The sequence below is a fragment of the Trichosurus vulpecula genome, chromosome 4, assembly GCF_011100635.1.
Source record: "Trichosurus vulpecula isolate mTriVul1 chromosome 4, mTriVul1.pri, whole genome shotgun sequence".
NCBI lineage: Eukaryota > Metazoa > Chordata > Mammalia > Diprotodontia > Phalangeridae > Trichosurus > Trichosurus vulpecula.
Genome location: NC_050576.1, coordinates 181,542,935 through 181,559,574, shown reverse-complemented (window position 1 = coordinate 181,559,574; position 16,640 = coordinate 181,542,935). Strand labels below are relative to the sequence as shown.

The 16,640-nt window shown below is 48.2% G+C and overlaps 1 protein-coding gene across 1 annotated transcript; it reads left to right on the top strand.

Moving 5' to 3' along the window:
* The first annotated feature begins 3,527 nt into the window (after positions 1-3,527).
* LOC118848344 (rho-related GTP-binding protein RhoN) lies at positions 3,528-6,711 on the top strand. Its single transcript, XM_036757195.1, has 5 exons — positions 3,528-3,642; positions 4,144-4,231; positions 5,094-5,203; positions 5,898-6,032; positions 6,334-6,711. Exons 1-5 carry the CDS (start codon positions 3,541-3,543, stop codon positions 6,592-6,594), a joined length of 696 nt encoding a protein of 231 aa, XP_036613090.1. The 5' UTR covers positions 3,528-3,540; the 3' UTR covers positions 6,595-6,711.
* Positions 6,712-16,640: the final 9,929 nt, after the last annotated feature.

Here is a 16,640-nt window from a genome sequence, read left to right as displayed (position 1 = left end):
AAAGGCAGGGCATTGTTAGCGTCTTTCAGGGAAGCTGAGGGTGCTAGACAGCTAGCTGAGAACCTATGTGTGTTAGTAATATTGTAACAAATTAAGAATCTAAAGTGTCATTGTCAGCAATAACGTAACAAATCTATCCCCAAACATTTGTTAAGTGTTTTTATGTACCCGGCGCTGGGGAAAAAAATACGAAGAATGAAGCAATCTCTACCCTACATTCTCATAGCATTTTAGGATTTTCCTTTAAAACAGGGGTTTTCTTTAAAACGGGTTCTTTATAACGATAATCAGCTGGGAAAGACTGCCCCCAAGATAGTTCCCAGGGACCCACGATGAAAACTGCTATCCGCCTCCAGAGACAGAGATGAACTCTGAATGTAGATTGAAGCATAAATTTTATTTTATTTTTCTTGTGTTTGTGTGTGTGTGTGTGTGTGTGTGTGTGTGTGTGTGTGTTTTCTTCTGCAACATGGCTAATATGGAAATCTGCTTTGTATGATTTCACATGTATAATCGATATCATGCTGCTTGTCTTCTCAAAAGGTGAGGGGGTAGGGCGGGGGAGAAGATGAACTGAACATTTTTAAAAAATGAATACTTAATTTTTTTACATATAATTGGGAAATATTTAACAAAATAAATATAAATATTTTAAGAAAAAAAGGTTCTTTACTGTTTTTGTGTCATGGAGCACTTTGTCAGTTTGGTGATGCCCATGGAGCTTTTCTTCCAATAACATATTTAAATGCGTAAAATAAAAATACATATGGATTACAATGTATATTGAAATAGTTATCTAAACATATTTAAAAAAAAACAAGTTCCTGGGCCCCAAATTGATAACCTTGTGCTTCAAAAGGACCCTACTTTCTTTCAAAGGTCACTTTCTACCAGAGGCCTTTCTCATCCTACCAGCTGTTAGTGGTTAGTGCCTGCCCCCAAATTACCTTGACATGATAATGAATGCATTTTGTATTTTCTTAATTGTGTATTTGTTGTTCCCAGCCCCAACTTGAACTTGAGGGCATTCACTTTTTCATTTAGGTATTTGTATCTATAGTGCCTCGAATAGGATCTGGTTTAAGAGTAGGTACTTAATAAATGCTTGCTGATGATTGCATAGATAATTTTAGGCTCTTTAGGGGCCTGAAAGGATTTGCCTAATCCTGCTAAGGGTAACATGAAGGAAGAAAATCCTACAGGGTTGGGGAACCAGCAGTCTGGACATATGTGGCCCTCTAGGTCTTCAAGTGCAGCCCTTTGACTGAATCCAGAGTTTATAAAATAAATCCCTTTAATAAAAAGATTTGTTCTGTAAAACTTGGACTCAGTGAAAAGGCCACACCCAAGGACCTAGAAGGCCACATGTGGCCTCCAGGCAAAGGTTCCCCACCCCTGTAGGCCCTAGAACTGAACCCAAGCCTTCCCTACCTGGAGCCTTAACCCAGCAAAGATGTGATGGATTTTGTTTTTTATCTTTCTCCACGGTAGAGTCCAGGCACAATTTAGTTTGATCTAGAAGAAAAACTATCGGGCTGCTAGTGAGGTAATAAAATATAGGGCTGCATAGGGCAAAGGGAAGCAGCTGCATAGTTATATGACCTTAGACCAGGCCTATACAACCTGTGGCCTGCCCTTTTGGACAGTTGGGGAAAATTCATAGAGGAAGGCACCTTCTACACTTTTTGAGGGCCACCCAAAATCCTTTGTGTGTGCCACAGGAGGCCTTAGGGCCACAGGTTGTGCAGGCCTGCTTTAGACAGATAAGTTTTCTTCCTCTCTCTTCGATTTGATTTTCTTGTCTCCAAATTGGAGATTAATTCATTATGCATTCATTAACTCAACAAGCTTGTATTACATAACAAAGATAAAAAGGCCAGTCTCTGCAGTCAAACAGTTTTTACTTTATTGGAGAGAATCAATATGTATACAGATTAGTTTTTTTTATTTATAAAAAGTGTATGTGTATACATATATATATATATATATATACATGCTATGTATATGTTGTATATATCATGAAGAAATTTGGGGCGAGGCACTGTAGGGGGTAGCATGAGATCTAGGCCCTGAAAAAAGCCAGAAATTATGAAAGGCAGAGGTGAGGTATGCCTTCTACACATCATAAATAATATAAGCCCTATAAAGTTACTTTTCAGTAAGTGAAAATAAGATCTGGAAGTGCTTTGGAAAAGTAAAATAATTCAAATCATCAGAATCATTAGTGTTAGAAGGGACCTTAGTAATAGATCACCTACTTGAATACCTGTATTTTGCAGATGTGGAAATCGTGGCTCAGAGAGGTTAGGTGATTGTCCAAGGTCACACAGCTAGTTAGTGACAGAGTCTGGGTTTTCTGACTTTCAGTTCAGTAGCAGTTCTAAGACCATACTGCTCTTGAAAATAATAAAAGTTTACTTGAATGTGGGGCTTCATGTTACTTTTCCTCACAGTCCTGTAAGGTGGTCACTTACACCAAGGGGTAATATCACCTGTTTCACAAACGAGGCTAGGAAGGCCAAAAAGGGTGAAAATGACTTGTTGAAATCTTGGTTTTATCGACTCCAAGCCCCTTCCTCTTTCCACTATGCCGCAGATGTCTCAGTAGGGTTACTCTTAGGCAAGCCGGTATTATAATTAGGCCCTGTTAAGGCCCAGACAGGACTCCAAACCTAACCAGATGTGGGTCTGAATTCACCACATGTTACACCGAAACAGATTTCGTCTTCCTTCTCCTCTCCTCAAAATCACCACCAGAGGGCGCCACTCTCCAAAATTTTCCATCTGAGCCCGTTGCAGGGAACGCGTGCCCGAGCTCTTTCCGCTGCATCCCAGGCTCACGGTGCAGTCACCACTACTCTCCCCTATGACCCCACCTCCTGCCCCCACCACCAAGGAGTTGATCGTGATGTCACCACCGCCGCCCCCAAGGCGCCGCGGCTGTCAGTCACTGATCCTCAAAGCCCGTCCCCCAACTCAGAGACAAGGGTACCCTTATTTTCTCTAGATCTCCTCCCGGCGAGAAAGAATTGAGGACCGCCCCCCTTGCCACCCCGGACCCCGGGGGGGTATTGTTGCATGCACACGTGGATGCACGCGTTTGGTTGGAGGAGGGTACTTAACCCGTGTAAGGCGCAGACCAGTGAGCTCACCCCCAAGAAAACTTCACCGGGTCTCAGCGCCTATTCCCCAGGTACCACCCCACTCCTCGAGGACGAAGCTCCTTAATAAGTCCCACCCACCTGCCCGCAAATCTGCAGGCACCTCCTGCCCCTGGCCCCGCCTCGCCGATCCCAGCCCCTCCCCGTTGCGCTGGGGTAGGAGGCGGGGCCGGGGGCGCGGTTCCCGGGCAGGGGGGCGGAGGCCGGGGAGGCGGGGGGTGGCTGCCCGGGGCGGGGGCTCGGCGCGGGCCCGGGAGATGCCGGTGTCTACGGCGGCGGCCGGAGCGGCGGCTGCAGCGGCTGCAGCAGCGGCGGCGGCGGTGGCGGCGGCGGCTACGGGGCCCGGGCGGGGGGCCCCGGCTGGCGCGTAGCTGAGACCATGGAGGGGCAGAGCGGCCGTTGCAAGATCGTGGTGGTGGGGGACGCAGAGTGCGGCAAGACGGCGCTGCTGCAGGTGTTCGCCAAGGACGCCTACCCCGGGGTGAGAGGCTGGGGACCCGGGGGATGCGCCCCCGGGAGGCGCGGAGCTAGGCGGCTGGGCACTGGGGGGCCGCGGGGGTACGGAGGGGAAGTCTGCAAGCTGGAATGATCGGGGCTGGGGGCTTAGGCAGCGGAGTGGGGGCTGGGAGGACTAGGGGCCGAGGGACAGGGCTTCGATCTTGAGGTTTGGGGTACCCGAGGGAAAGCCAGAGGAAGGCGATCTCTATCTGGGGAGCCAAAGAAGAGAAGAATGGGGGCTGCAGGAGGGGGGGACCATGGAGGGGCTCTCTGCTTCCTCCCTCCTAGGCAGTTTCTAGAGTCCTCCCAACCCTTCTGCCTTCCCCCACTTCCTCCCCCCCAAAAAATAAAATCCCAGGGCGATCCCGTGTCCAGGTCCTCCCTCGAGATGAGTAGAAGGGGAGGAAATCTGGCTCGAGTATGGTAGAGGAGAGGGAGAGAGGGGGAAAGGTCCTCAGCGTGACCCAGCGCCTTCTGTCCGCAGAGTTATGTCCCCACCGTGTTTGAGAACTACACAGCCAGCTTTGAGATCGACAAGCGCCGCATAGAGCTCAACATGTGGGACACTTCAGGTAACTCCCTCTCCTGTTATCTCTAAAGGACCTGACACCTCTCCACAGCCCAGGCCTCCACTTTAGCGCCAGCTAGCTCAGATCCTGGGAGATCCCAAATGTTCACTGTTCACAGAACAGTTCCATCCCCAAAGGACGTTCTCCCCATCTCGTGCCACACACACGCTCTCTCTCTCTCTCTCTCTCTCTCTCTCTCCCTCCCTCTCTCTCTCTCTCCCCCCCTTCACCCCCCTTCCCCCGCCACCCCCCACTCCTCTTTCCATTTATTCCCTTATAAAGCTTCAAGGTCTGGGGAGAAGGTGTAAAGATGGAGTAGGATCTTGTCTGTCCAAAGAAGAAACTGAGTCATGAGGCATAGTGAGGAACCATTCCAGACTTAGGCTGAGCCCATGCCCAAGAAGATGCAAGATGTCTTGGGATAGGTGTCTGTGGAAATTAAGGGAAGGGAGTGATTTTTATTTTTGCAAGCTTGAAAATGTCTCTTAATTAGAGAGCTTGGGGGTCAGGAGCTTGCCCAGATAGTCCAGAACGCTATCCTATAATAATTGAAAAGTTTTTACTAGAATCTAACTTCCTTACTTGGCTCCCCTCCCACCCTCCCCCTACCCTCCAGGAACCGTGAAGGACAATTCAAGGGCTATTAGACATTATTACTTATTGATCTTTGGTATTTTCCCATCCTTTGTACTTGTATTGGAGTAGGGGACTGGGAAGAAAGGGAGGGGAGCCTCTTCTTTGGCCCTGACTCTTTTTCCTCTACTTTGGTCTCATTCCTCATTCCCTGGCTAACCAATCTTCCCCCACCCTACCTTCTAGGCCTTCTTCTACCAGCTCTGGACCCCTTGTTTCCCTCTCTCCATAGGTTCCTCCTATTATGACAATGTCCGACCACTGGCCTACCCAGACTCTGACGCTGTCCTTATCTGCTTTGATATCAGCAGGCCAGAGACACTTGACAGTGTGCTCAAGAAGGTGGGAAACGGTTGTGGGAAAATCTAGGTTTCCTCCCTTAGGAAACCTGAGTATCCTGGCATCGTTAGGATAGACCCCTGTACTCTGGGGAATAAGAAAGTGATTTCTGGGTTGTCTAGCCTAGACAGCTGTGCTTGGAGAGTCTCTATTCCTTCCCTAAAATTAATCCAGAGCGAGCATTTGGTTCTCCCCCAGCCTCCGCCTATTCTCTGTGGGAGTTTGGGAGCTCCCTGAGCTTAGGGGGTGGGGCCGGGGAAACCCTGCTCCCCAGCTGCCTTCTCCCCAGGACCTGATTTCCATGAGAAAAGTTTTCAGTGAATAGAGAGAAGTGGGCTCTTGGCCTGCTGGGTTCCTGGGAGGAGGCGGGGGCGGGGGTCTGAATTAGTCAGTTCCCAGGGAAAGTTTGGGAAAAAGGGAGTTCCTTAACCCTGGTGGAGGTCAGCCCCTCCCCTGAGGGAAGGAGAGTGAGAAGCCCCAAGTTTTTAAGCTTTTCCCTCCATCCTGACTCCTCCATTCTCACACTCCACTTAGAAGGTTCCCACGACTTGTGCTCCCACTACCTCTCTGCCTTCAAATACGGAATAGGCACTTCTGAAGTCAGAGAGTGAATTCTTTCCTATGATAGGGGGAAGATCCTTCCCTGCGCCTCCCCTACCTTTCCTCCACCAAACAAACCTGTTCTTTACTCCACCAGTGGCAAGGGGAGACCCAGGAGTTCTGTCCCAATGCTAAGGTTGTTCTGGTCGGGTGTAAACTGGACATGAGGACAGACCTAGCGACACTGAGGGAACTCTCCAAACAGCGGCTCATCCCTGTCACTCATGAGCAGGTGGGGCCCTAGCCCTTGCCCTCTGACCCAGTCCCAGCTTGGGCCCCCTAACCTCTGACCCAGCTTAACCTTTGATCCTGGTCCAGCCTGTATCCCTCACCTCTGACCCTTTGATTTTCTCTCCCAACTCTTCCCTGATCTGACCACTGTCTCATTCCCGAGTCCCCTCAGCATCTCTCTACCCCCACACCCACACTGGTGCAATGTGCTGGGGAGTGTGTGTGTGTGTGTGTGTGTGTGTGTGAGAACTCCTTCCTGTGGGATTGCTCCCCCATCCTATTATTACTTCCCTCTGTCCCAGGGCAGCGTCCTGGCCCGACAGGTGGGGGCTGTGTCTTACGTAGAGTGCTCATCCCGGTCATCTGAGCGCAGTGTCCGAGATGTCTTCCACGTGGCCACTGTGGCCTCCCTTGGTCGTGGCCACAGGCAGCTTCGTCGCAGCGATTCGAGGAGAGGCCTACAGAGGTCAACACAGAGGTCAGCACAGCTGCCTGGGAGGTCCGACAAGGGAGCTGAGGCAGAGATTCGCAAGGACCGAGCCAAGAGCTGCAGCGTCATGTGAGGAGATCAGATAGGGCAGCCCAGACACCCAGCTGAGCCTAAGGGGGAGTGCTGGGAGGGGGCGAAGCTCACCCATGACACCCCTAGGACTCACCCTGGCAATCTAGTTTAACCTGGCATAGGGACAGGGATGGGTGGGAGGGTGGGACCTTTATGTCCAACATCTTTTACCTTCCCTCCCTCTCTCTTACTTAGAGAACTCTGGGGAGGCTGGGAGGGTCCTTGATGATTCTATGACCTGGGCACATGCTACACAGAGCCCTAAGGGTGAGCCCAGAGGCATGTGTGTATGGGCACAGGCATGTCCACAGAACATATACATACATGAACGTGAGGGAGATGAGGAGTGGCCAAATCCTTGGGTGAAGGTAACCTTCCTGCACCTCCCCCAATATTCATATCATGTCCCTGGTGGTCCCAAAGCCACCCTCACCTCCACCTGCCATCACCTCATCTGCTTCTGCTGCTGTTTTCTCTGACCCCCTAACTCCAGGCCACATGCACTTAATTCAGGACAAAGGATATGTCCCCATCCAGTTTCCTTCCCTGCTGCCTTCCTCCACCAGCAGGAGGCTAATAAAACCCATGTCCATGGAAAGTGGCTGTACTTCAGTTCATTGCATTTCTAAAATCTACAGAAAGAAGCAAGAGGGATGGAAGTTAGACTGCAGGTAGGACTTGCTTTTGTTTGAGGCTACCACAAATGAGAAGCATCTCAGATAGAGGTTGAACAATGAAAATTAGACCCCAGCTAGCACTTCCTAATATTTGAAGGTACCACAGAGAAGAGGAATCCTGGTTAAACAGTGAGGTCTGTATGGTAGAAATCAGAGAAAGATGAGAGTCTTAATAGTTCTGGGAGGTGTTGGAGATTTTAGGACATTAATATGTATTAGCAAAAGTAGACTGCCCCTCCCCTCCCTCTGGCCCCCATCTATCACCTCTACAGGAAAAGGATGTTCTCTGGGAAAAGTGGGTTGGGATTGCCTCTCTGGCACTTCCCTCTGTCTGGGATGGGGGAAGAAAAATTTGGGCAAATGACCCCTTCCCCTGCTAAGAGCACATATAGCTGGGTCCCTCAGGATAACCACCTCTTCCAGGCAGCTGGGCCTGATTTCAGGTCATGTAGTCATGAACCTCAAACCCAACTAACTCTTCTTTGCTAACGCCAATTCAGGAGCCCCACTTGTCAAGGGGTGAGGGTATGCACCTCTCCCCAGAATCTTTGATGCTCATCCTCATGGTCTTAGATTCCCTCTCTCACTCAGCACCCAGGTTCCAAATTTCCCACCTTGAGCGGGTATCACAGACAGAAGAATAAAAATCACTTACATTTCATTTCAGCATCCCAGATTCAGAGAATTAGGAAAACCTGTGATACCATTGGCTGATTTGGGGGATCTGGCCAGTGCTTCTCCCTGCCTCCCATTTCTGAGATCCCTTGAGTTAAGGGGCAACAGTTCTAAGGTCTGGGCTGGGCAAGGTTAAGTCAGTTCTAAGGTTCATAGGATAAAAGCATTTGAAACTAGAAAGACTTCATTCTATTCTCATTTTATAGATTTTGTAGCACAGTGCCTGACATATAGTAAACACTTAATAAATGCTTTACATAGCTGTCTATGGACAACAAAAGCGTGACTCAAAGAGATTTTTCTCTTGCCCAGAGTCATATAAGGTTGCAAGTTCTAGAGATGGGATTTGAATCCAGGTTTTCTGTCCCCTAATCCAGTGCTTTTTTTCTAATTCATCCCTATTAAGTTGGAGAGTCCTAGGGTAGAAGAGGGAAGCCAGGTGGAAGGGACTGTTTTTGTCAGACCCGGCAAAGTGATATCTTTGTGTGTTTTGTTAGGTGTTTGGTTGCACTCTGTCCACCTTTACTCCCTGGCCCTGGTGCCAAGGATAGCAACTAGCAAAGGGGGGGCAGGGAGAGAATGAGGTTGAACTTCTGGAAAATTCGAGGAGAATTTTCTCGTGACAAAAGAAATGGCAAATGGACGGAGAATTGCTATATGCACTAAAAAGTCACAGCTGCACTGATGTTGGTTCCATTAATCCTCTTCTTGGGGGCATTAAGTCTCCATTGTTTTGAGAGGGAAATTCCTTATTTCCAACCCCAGCTCTCAGCCCAGGCCTAGTTCCTAATAACAGGGAAATGAGAGCAGGCCCCCATAGGGTTGGCTTTCTAAGCAGAGAGAATGGTCTCTCACCCAGAGATACCTCCCTCCCTCACCTACCCTCTCTCCCACCCTGGCATTCTCAGCCTCTTCCCACTCCCCCAGGAGAGGCCAGGCCCCTAAACTTGCATGTACCCCACCCCCATCCTACTTCATAACCTATGCCCTCTTTGTTGGGATTTCTCCCTGGGAATCTGCTCTGAAATTTGTCATTTAAAATAATTCCCCCCACCCCATCCCAAACAAAGAGAGGAAATTTCCAGTCATCTCTCGCTTACTCTCAGCACCTGCCTTCTGCATTAATGAAAAGCAAGCCCCCATAAACATAGACACTATGTGTGATCAAGTCAGATTCAGTTGCAGAGATGCTGCAAGAACTCAGGAGTCCAAAAGTGGGCAAGTGGGCAAAAGGGGGTAAGCCTCTATCTCACTGCCCCCTCCAGTGTAGTTGAAGGCCTTGGACTCTAGGCCTGGCTGCAAAGTTGCTGCCCAGGGTGTATGACTTAAACTTTATCCACTGACCACCCTATGGACCATACCTGGTAAGAGGAAATACAGTTACCTGCTTTGTGGCTACAAAGGAAGAAATACAAGATTGGTTTTACTGGCCTGCTTTCCTCCCTCCTCATCCGCCTCTCCCTCTCCTGCTGCCCCACCCCGATAGTTTACATCCCGGAAAAGCAAGCTCAAAATTTCAGTATCATCCTAAAAAAAACATAATTAGGAAGATAAACCCGCTGAGGGGCAAAACACCAGCATTTAATGCATTTTCAATGCTTGCCATCCGGAAATGAATTTTGTATCCTCCTTTACACCTGGGATGCCTGATATGCTCTGAGGTTGAGGGTGAGAGGGCAGACAGATGGGAAAGGGGGTGGGGATAGTGTGTGAGAATAGGGGTGGGGGCAGTTCTCTCTTGCTACTCTGAACTGCTCTCCCCCACCCCAGACAGGGGGGTGGGGAACCGTGTCACCTAGGATCAAGAGGAAGCACCAGGGGCTAGTTCAGCTGCTGCTTTCCCCACAAATTAGGCATCCTTGTGGAAACAATGTCGCCTCAGTTAATCATTTAATGAAATAAACAGCTAATCAGACTCTGGAGAAGCTGCCACTGTTTCTGAACCTCTGAGACACTCAACTTGCATTAGAAGAGAGGAAGGAAAATGGGGAGTAAGGGGGAGGCTGGAGATTATTTGGGCAGAAGGCAGGCAGCCCTGGGAAACTCCTCTGATAAAAAAGACTGATTCCTCAAAACCACCTACACAGAAATGCAGAGGAAATATTGTAATACTGACTTATTACTGAGCTAATGATGTGAAGGACTGACAAGAATTCGACGGGAGAGAATGAGAAGAGGCTTCCCAGAGAGGGCTGATGCCTTGTTCTCAGATCTGACCCAAGCGGGTGGGTTGAGGTTTGAAGGCCTTGCTACTTCCAAGGAACAAGGCCCAGGGCCCCCTCTTCCAGTCCCTGATTCCTGACACCAGACCATCTTTGTTACGTGGTGTTTCCCGTTGTCCTGTTGAGTACTTCCCTGGTTGCCATGGTACCACACATTCAGCTTATTTTTCTAGTGGTCCAGGTCCAGGGTGGAAGGACTGATTGTATCAGAACTGCAGATTTAGAACCAACCAGAGGAGACCTCAGAAGTCATCCAGCCCAGTTTTGGGGACAAAACAATCCCAGAGGGAGGCAGGAAGGTTGGTCCAATGAAAAGAGCCTTTGCTCTGGAGTCTAAGGCCCTGGGTTCAAATCTCACCTCTGATGCTGACTACCTCTTCCACCTTAGGCAAGTCACTTAGCTTCCTGAACCTCACTTTCCTCAGCTGTGAAACGAGCTGTGAAATGAGGGGGGTGAACTAGATGGCCTTTGAGGTTCCTTCCAGTCCTAGATCTGTGCTCCTGTGAAAGTGAATAAGAGAGATGAGAAATACCTGCCCCTGAGGCCCCTGAGTCTCATGCCACAGGGCTGCTGCCCTTGTCTGGGGGTACATCTGTGGAAGTGGCATCAGGGCAGAATTTAGATGGGGAACTTGGAAAACCCTGTACTAGAAGCAGCTGTTGTGCAGTGGGTAGAACACCGGGTCTGGAGTCCGAAAGTCCAGAGTTCAAATCCAGCCTCAACACTGGCTTGTGTGACCCTGGACAAATCATTTAACCTATTTGCCTCAGTTTCCTCAATTATAAAATGTGGCTAAAAATAGTACTTAGCTTGCAGGGTTGTTGTGAGGATCAAAAGAGATTATATATATTATATATACTTATGTGTATATATATATATATATATATATATATGCGTGTGTGTGCGTGCGCGTGCGTGTGTGTGTATTTTTAAATGCTTAGCACAATGCCTGGTACACAACAGGTATTATAGAAATGCCATAGAAATGGAGAAGGGACTGGCGGTTTCTTGTACCTGGTTCTGTTCTTGCTCCCCTTCTCCCCATCCACTTGAGTTTTCTGAGTCCTCTTTCCTGTTCCCTATCCCCATGAGAGACCAGGCCCATGGTGGATGGGGAGTATGAAAGAGGGTGGGAGAAGTCTCCAAGAATGAAAGGGGTGGGGAAGCTCCTCTCCCCCAAAAAAACCCTGAGTTGTGAATTCTGAAATAACAGATGTCTGTTCACATATTAATGAAATTGGACAAATCATTGGCAAGTTTTTCATTCAGTGTCAGAATGAACCCAGAGGCCTTATGTTCTCACATACATACACAGACTCTCTCTCTCTCTCTCTGGCTCTCTCTCTCTCTCTGTCTCTCTCTCTCCCTCTGTCTCTCTTTCTCCCATCTCTCTCTCTCTCTCCCTCTGTCTCTCTTTCTCCCATCTTTCTCTCTCTCTCTCTCTCTCTCTCTCTTTCCCTCAGTCTCTCTGTCTCTCTCTCTTCCCCTCTCTCTCTTTCCTTCTGTCTCTCTCTCTCCCCCTCTCTCTGTCTCTCTCTCTTCCCCTCTCTCTTTCCTTCTGTCTCTCTCCTTCTTCTCTCTCTCTCTCTCTCTCTCTCTCTCCTCCTCTCTGTCTCTCTCCCTCTGTCTCTCTTTCTCCCCTCTGTCTGTCTCTCTCCCTCTCTCTGTCTCTCTGTCTCTCTCTCTGTCTCTCTCTCTCTCTTTCCCTCTGTCTCTCTCTCCCTCTGACTCTCTGTCTCTGTCTCTTTCTTCCCCTCTCTCTCTTTCCTTCTGTCTCTCTCTCTCTCCCTCTCTCTCTCTCCCTCTCTCTCTGTCTCTCTCTCTCTCTCTTTCTCTCTCTCTCCCCCTGTCTCTGTCTCTCTCCCTCTGTCTCTCTTTCTCCCCTCTCTCCCTCTGTCTCTCTTTCTCCCCTCTGTCTGTCTCTCTCCCTCTGTCTCTCTTTCTCCCCTCTGTCTGTCTCTCTCCCTCTGTCTGTCTTTCTCTTCTCTCTCTCTTTCCTTCTGTCTCTTCCTCTCTCTCCCCCTCTCTCCCCCTCCCCCTCGCTCTCTCCCCCTCCCCCTCGCTCTCTCCCCCTTCCCCTCGCTCTCTCCCCCTCTCTCTCTGTCTCCCTCTCTGTCTGTCTGTCTCTCTCTCTGTCTCTCTCTTCCTCTCTCCCTCTCTCTCTGTCTCCCCGCCCCCAACATCTCTCTGTCTCTGTCTCTCTGACAGCACTGCGCCCAACCTGCAAAGAAACAGACTAAAAGAAATATAGGCACACACACACACACATGCTGTCAAGCTGATTTGCTCACAAATTTGATTCCCATGCCAATAGGAGGTAGGTAACTAAGAGGCCTGAGTAAAATTAGGGGTGTGTGTGTGTGTGTGTGTGTGTGTGTGTGTGTGTGTGTGTGGGAGGAGGAGATCTTTCTGTGAGGAGAGACCCTCTGCCTAGCTCAGGTCTGGTGAACCTGTGACCTCAAGGCCACATGTGGCCTTCTAGGTCCTTGGGTACAGCCTTTTGACTGAGTCCAAATTTTACAGAACAAATCCTTTTATTGAGGGGATTTGTTCTGTGAAGTCTGGATTCAGTCAAAGGACTGCACTTGAGGACCTAGAGGGCCACATGTGTCCTCGAGGCTACAGGTCCCCCAGCCCTGGCCTAGTTTATGCCAAGATTTTTCCTCCATACAATCCACTAGCTATCTTCCTCCTGCCTCACCCCACCCACCCCCACCCCTATTATGCAGACATGCTTTGTTGTTGTTCAGTTGTTTTCAATCCTGTCCAATTCTTCATGACCCCGGTGGGGTTTTCTTGGCAGAGATACTGGAGTGGTTCACCATTTCCTTCTCCAGCTCATTTTACAGATGAGGAAACTGAGGCAAACAGGGTTCAGTGACTTGCCCAGAGTTGCTAGCCTTCTGAAACAGGCCAATGATCTTCAGAAGAGTCATAGGATCATTTTACAGATGAGGACCTGGGACTTAGAAGGGTTAAATGGTAACACAGGTTGTGAGAAGCAAAGCCAAGATTCTGAATCCAGCACTTTGCCAGGTGGAGAGTGAGAAGCAGGTATAGGAAACCAGGAGTTCAACTGCAGCTGAGGGCAGCGTTACTCAGCTTATAATCCCCAGAAGATAATTCTGGCTCAGCCTGAGTTGAAGGGTCCTTCTTGAGTATTCTGGTACAGTTTTATAGACAAAACAAGCCCAGAAGGAAGCAGGCAGGTTGGTCCAGTGAAAATAGTCTTTGGTCTGGAGTCTGAGGACCTGGGTTTGAATGTCACCTCAGATGCTGACTACCTCTTTGACCATAGGCAAATCACTTATCCTCCTGGGCCTTGATTTCCTCATCTGTAAAATAAGGAGGTTAAACCAGAAGGTATTTGAGGTTCCTTGCAGTTCTAGATCTATGTTCCTGTGAAAATGTACAAGAGGAATGAGAAATACCTCCCCCTGAGCCCCCGAGTTCCATGCCACAGAGCTGCTGCCCTTGTCTGGGGGTGCATCTGCGGAGGTGGCATCAGGGCAGAGTTTTTCCCCTTGTCATGGCACCATATTTATCCACCCACATAGATGGGTGTCAAATTGCCACCTCTCCTGGCCAAATCTCAACTATGTTAAGGCAGGAGTTAATTGGATATAACCCTGCTAATTATCCAATCTGCACAAGGATGGGGTCAAAGTATTCATATCCACAGAGTGCTTAAACCAAACAAAACCTCCGCAAGGTAAGTAACACAAAGCATAGTCCTTATTTTATAGATGAAGACAGCAAGGTGGAGAAAGTTGTGACTTCCCTACATATGTCACATAGCTCTTAACTGTCAGAGGAAGAATTTGAACCCAGATCTCTTGACTCTTAAGTATAGAGTTCTTTCCATTCTACCTAGAGGAGAGGGACAGAGAAATCCAGGCATACACTGAGGTGGAGAAGTCAATCGATTGTGGAGAAACAAATCAATCGATCAACATTGATTACATGCCTACTACGTGCCAAGCACACAATAGTCACCAGAAACAAGAGGCAGAGACCCTGGGACTGAGGAAGAAATACAGAAACAGAGACAAGGAAAAATAGACCTGTTTCTAAGGGAGACAGGTACAAAGTGGCCAAGACAGACAGGGGCTGAGAGAGACCGAGAAATGATCAGGAAATGCAAGAATGTAGTAGTGGAAAGGGGTGACTAGCTGTGGGGCCTTGGGTAATCTCTGAGTCTCAGTTTCTCTCTCTGGTGATTAAAAATAATTTCATTTCCTACCTCAATGGGGGTGGTCAGCCACTGATGTTTACTACCCCATAGAAGCAGAGTTTGTGGAGCTGTGAATTGGTCCAGATATTCTGGAAAATAATTCAGATCTGTTCCCCCAAAGCTACTAAACCGTACATACCCCTTGGCCCGTATATGTTATGGAGGAAGTGAATTAGAAACTTTAAATCATCATGAAAAGGTGAGTTATTACCAATTTTGTATTTTTTTTTTTTTTGCTGTGAATGACCATGAAATATACAGTGTCCCCAAAGTCTTAAGCTTTAGGGACTAAACATTTCAGGACATTCTCTATGATCATTATTATTGTCACTTGAAGGTCCCTCCCAGCTCTAACAAGCTTACAAGAAAGAGACATAGAGACACATGGGGGCAGAGAGAGACAGTGAACTGACTGAGAGAGATAAAGCCAGGACAGACCTGGCAGGGAGGGTGAGACGATGAATGACAGAGATGGGGGAAGGGGAGGGGAGGCAGAGATGGGGGCTGGTGTTATCATCCATCAGTCATTTGTGCTCAGTTTTCTTTCTCCTGGGGTAAATGGATCTGCTGCCGCAGCAAACAACTGTCCATTGTGTCCTCCTGAGGGACGAGCAGGGAAAACCAATCACTTCTGATGCAAATGAGCCAGCTTGCTGCAGCCCTCCCCATTCACGGAGCTAGCTTTTCTCCAACTGGCGAGTCTCCGCCCTGCCCCAATTGGGAGCTTCTTCCTTAACCCCAATTCCCATCTGCTTCTGGAGGAGAAGGAAGGCTTCCAGTCATCTCTTCTTCCCAGGCCTTACCAAGAGTCACTTACACCCCCCTGATCCCAGCCCTTTTCCCCAAGAACTGCCCTTGCCCCCTACCCCATTCAGCTTACCAGGGCTGGACAATATGGCAGAGGATCTTAGGTTCACACCGAGGCTGCTCAGTCCTCCCCTAGAAGGGGAAAGACCTGAGCCAGTTTCTATCTCAGGTCCCAGGGCGCCAGCTTCATTACTGTTCTCCCATCCTGACCCAGTTTCAAAAATGTCCTTCATCCCAGAAAAAGCCCTGAGGCCTCATCAAAGGGGGTAGGTGAAGGAGACTTGCAATAGAGGTGGAGGGATGGAGAGAAGTTAAAAACTGGCCATGGAGAAAACAGGTACAGTAGTGCATTGTTGCTGGAATTGTGCATTGGTCCAGCAGTTCTGGAAAGTAACTTGGAACTGTTCCCCCAAAGTCACTAAACGGTGCATACCCTTTGACCCAGCTCTACAGCTAAGTAGTTCAAGGGAACTGGAATCAGGAAGGACTGAGTTCAAATGTGACCTCATACATGTACTTGCTGTGTGACCCTGGGTAAGTCACTTGACTCTCTTTGCCTCAGTTTCCTCATCTGTAAAATGAGGATAATAATAGCCCCTACCTCCTAAGGTGGCTGTGAGGACCAAATGAAATAATAGTTGTAAAGCACTTAGAGCGATGTCTGGCACACAGTAAGGGCAATATAAATATTAGCTATTATTATTGCTATTACTACCCTTAGCACAGTCCTTGGCATGTAATAAATGTCATATAAATGCTAGCTGTCATCATCATCAGCATTGCCACTTCTGGCTTTAATCTCCAAAGACATCAAAAAAGAAGAAAAGGACCTACAGTACAAAAATATAACAGCCCTTTCTTGTAGTGACCAAAAGTTGGAAATCAAGAGGGCGTCTTCTTATTGAGGAAGAGTGAAACAAATTGTGGCAGATGAATATGTCAGAACATTATTGTGCCAGAAGAAATTATGGAATGAACAGTTTCAGACAAAACTGGGAAGAGCTCTAGTAACTGATGCAGAGTAAAGTAAGCAGGACTAGGAGAACAATTTATACAGTGACAACATTACAAAGAAAAACAACTTTGATAGAATCTAGAATTCCAGTCCATGCAATGATAAACCAGAAGTCCAGAAAACTGAAGATGGAAGATTCACCTCCTGCCAGAGAGGTGGTAAAATTTAAGTTAATGGAGAGATACACATTTTTAGGCATGGCCAACATGATAATTTGTTTTGCTGGACTATATGTGTTTTATGATGAGGATTTTATTTTTTGTAGGGTTTTTTTGGTGGAGGGAGGGTGTTCACTGGAAGAGAGACAAATTAAAAATGCATGTATAAAAAAGATTTTTAATAAGGAAAGCGCTGTTATGGTTGGTGATGAGAGGGTAGGTTCCATGATTCATCCAAGGGGACAGTTCTGACAGGAT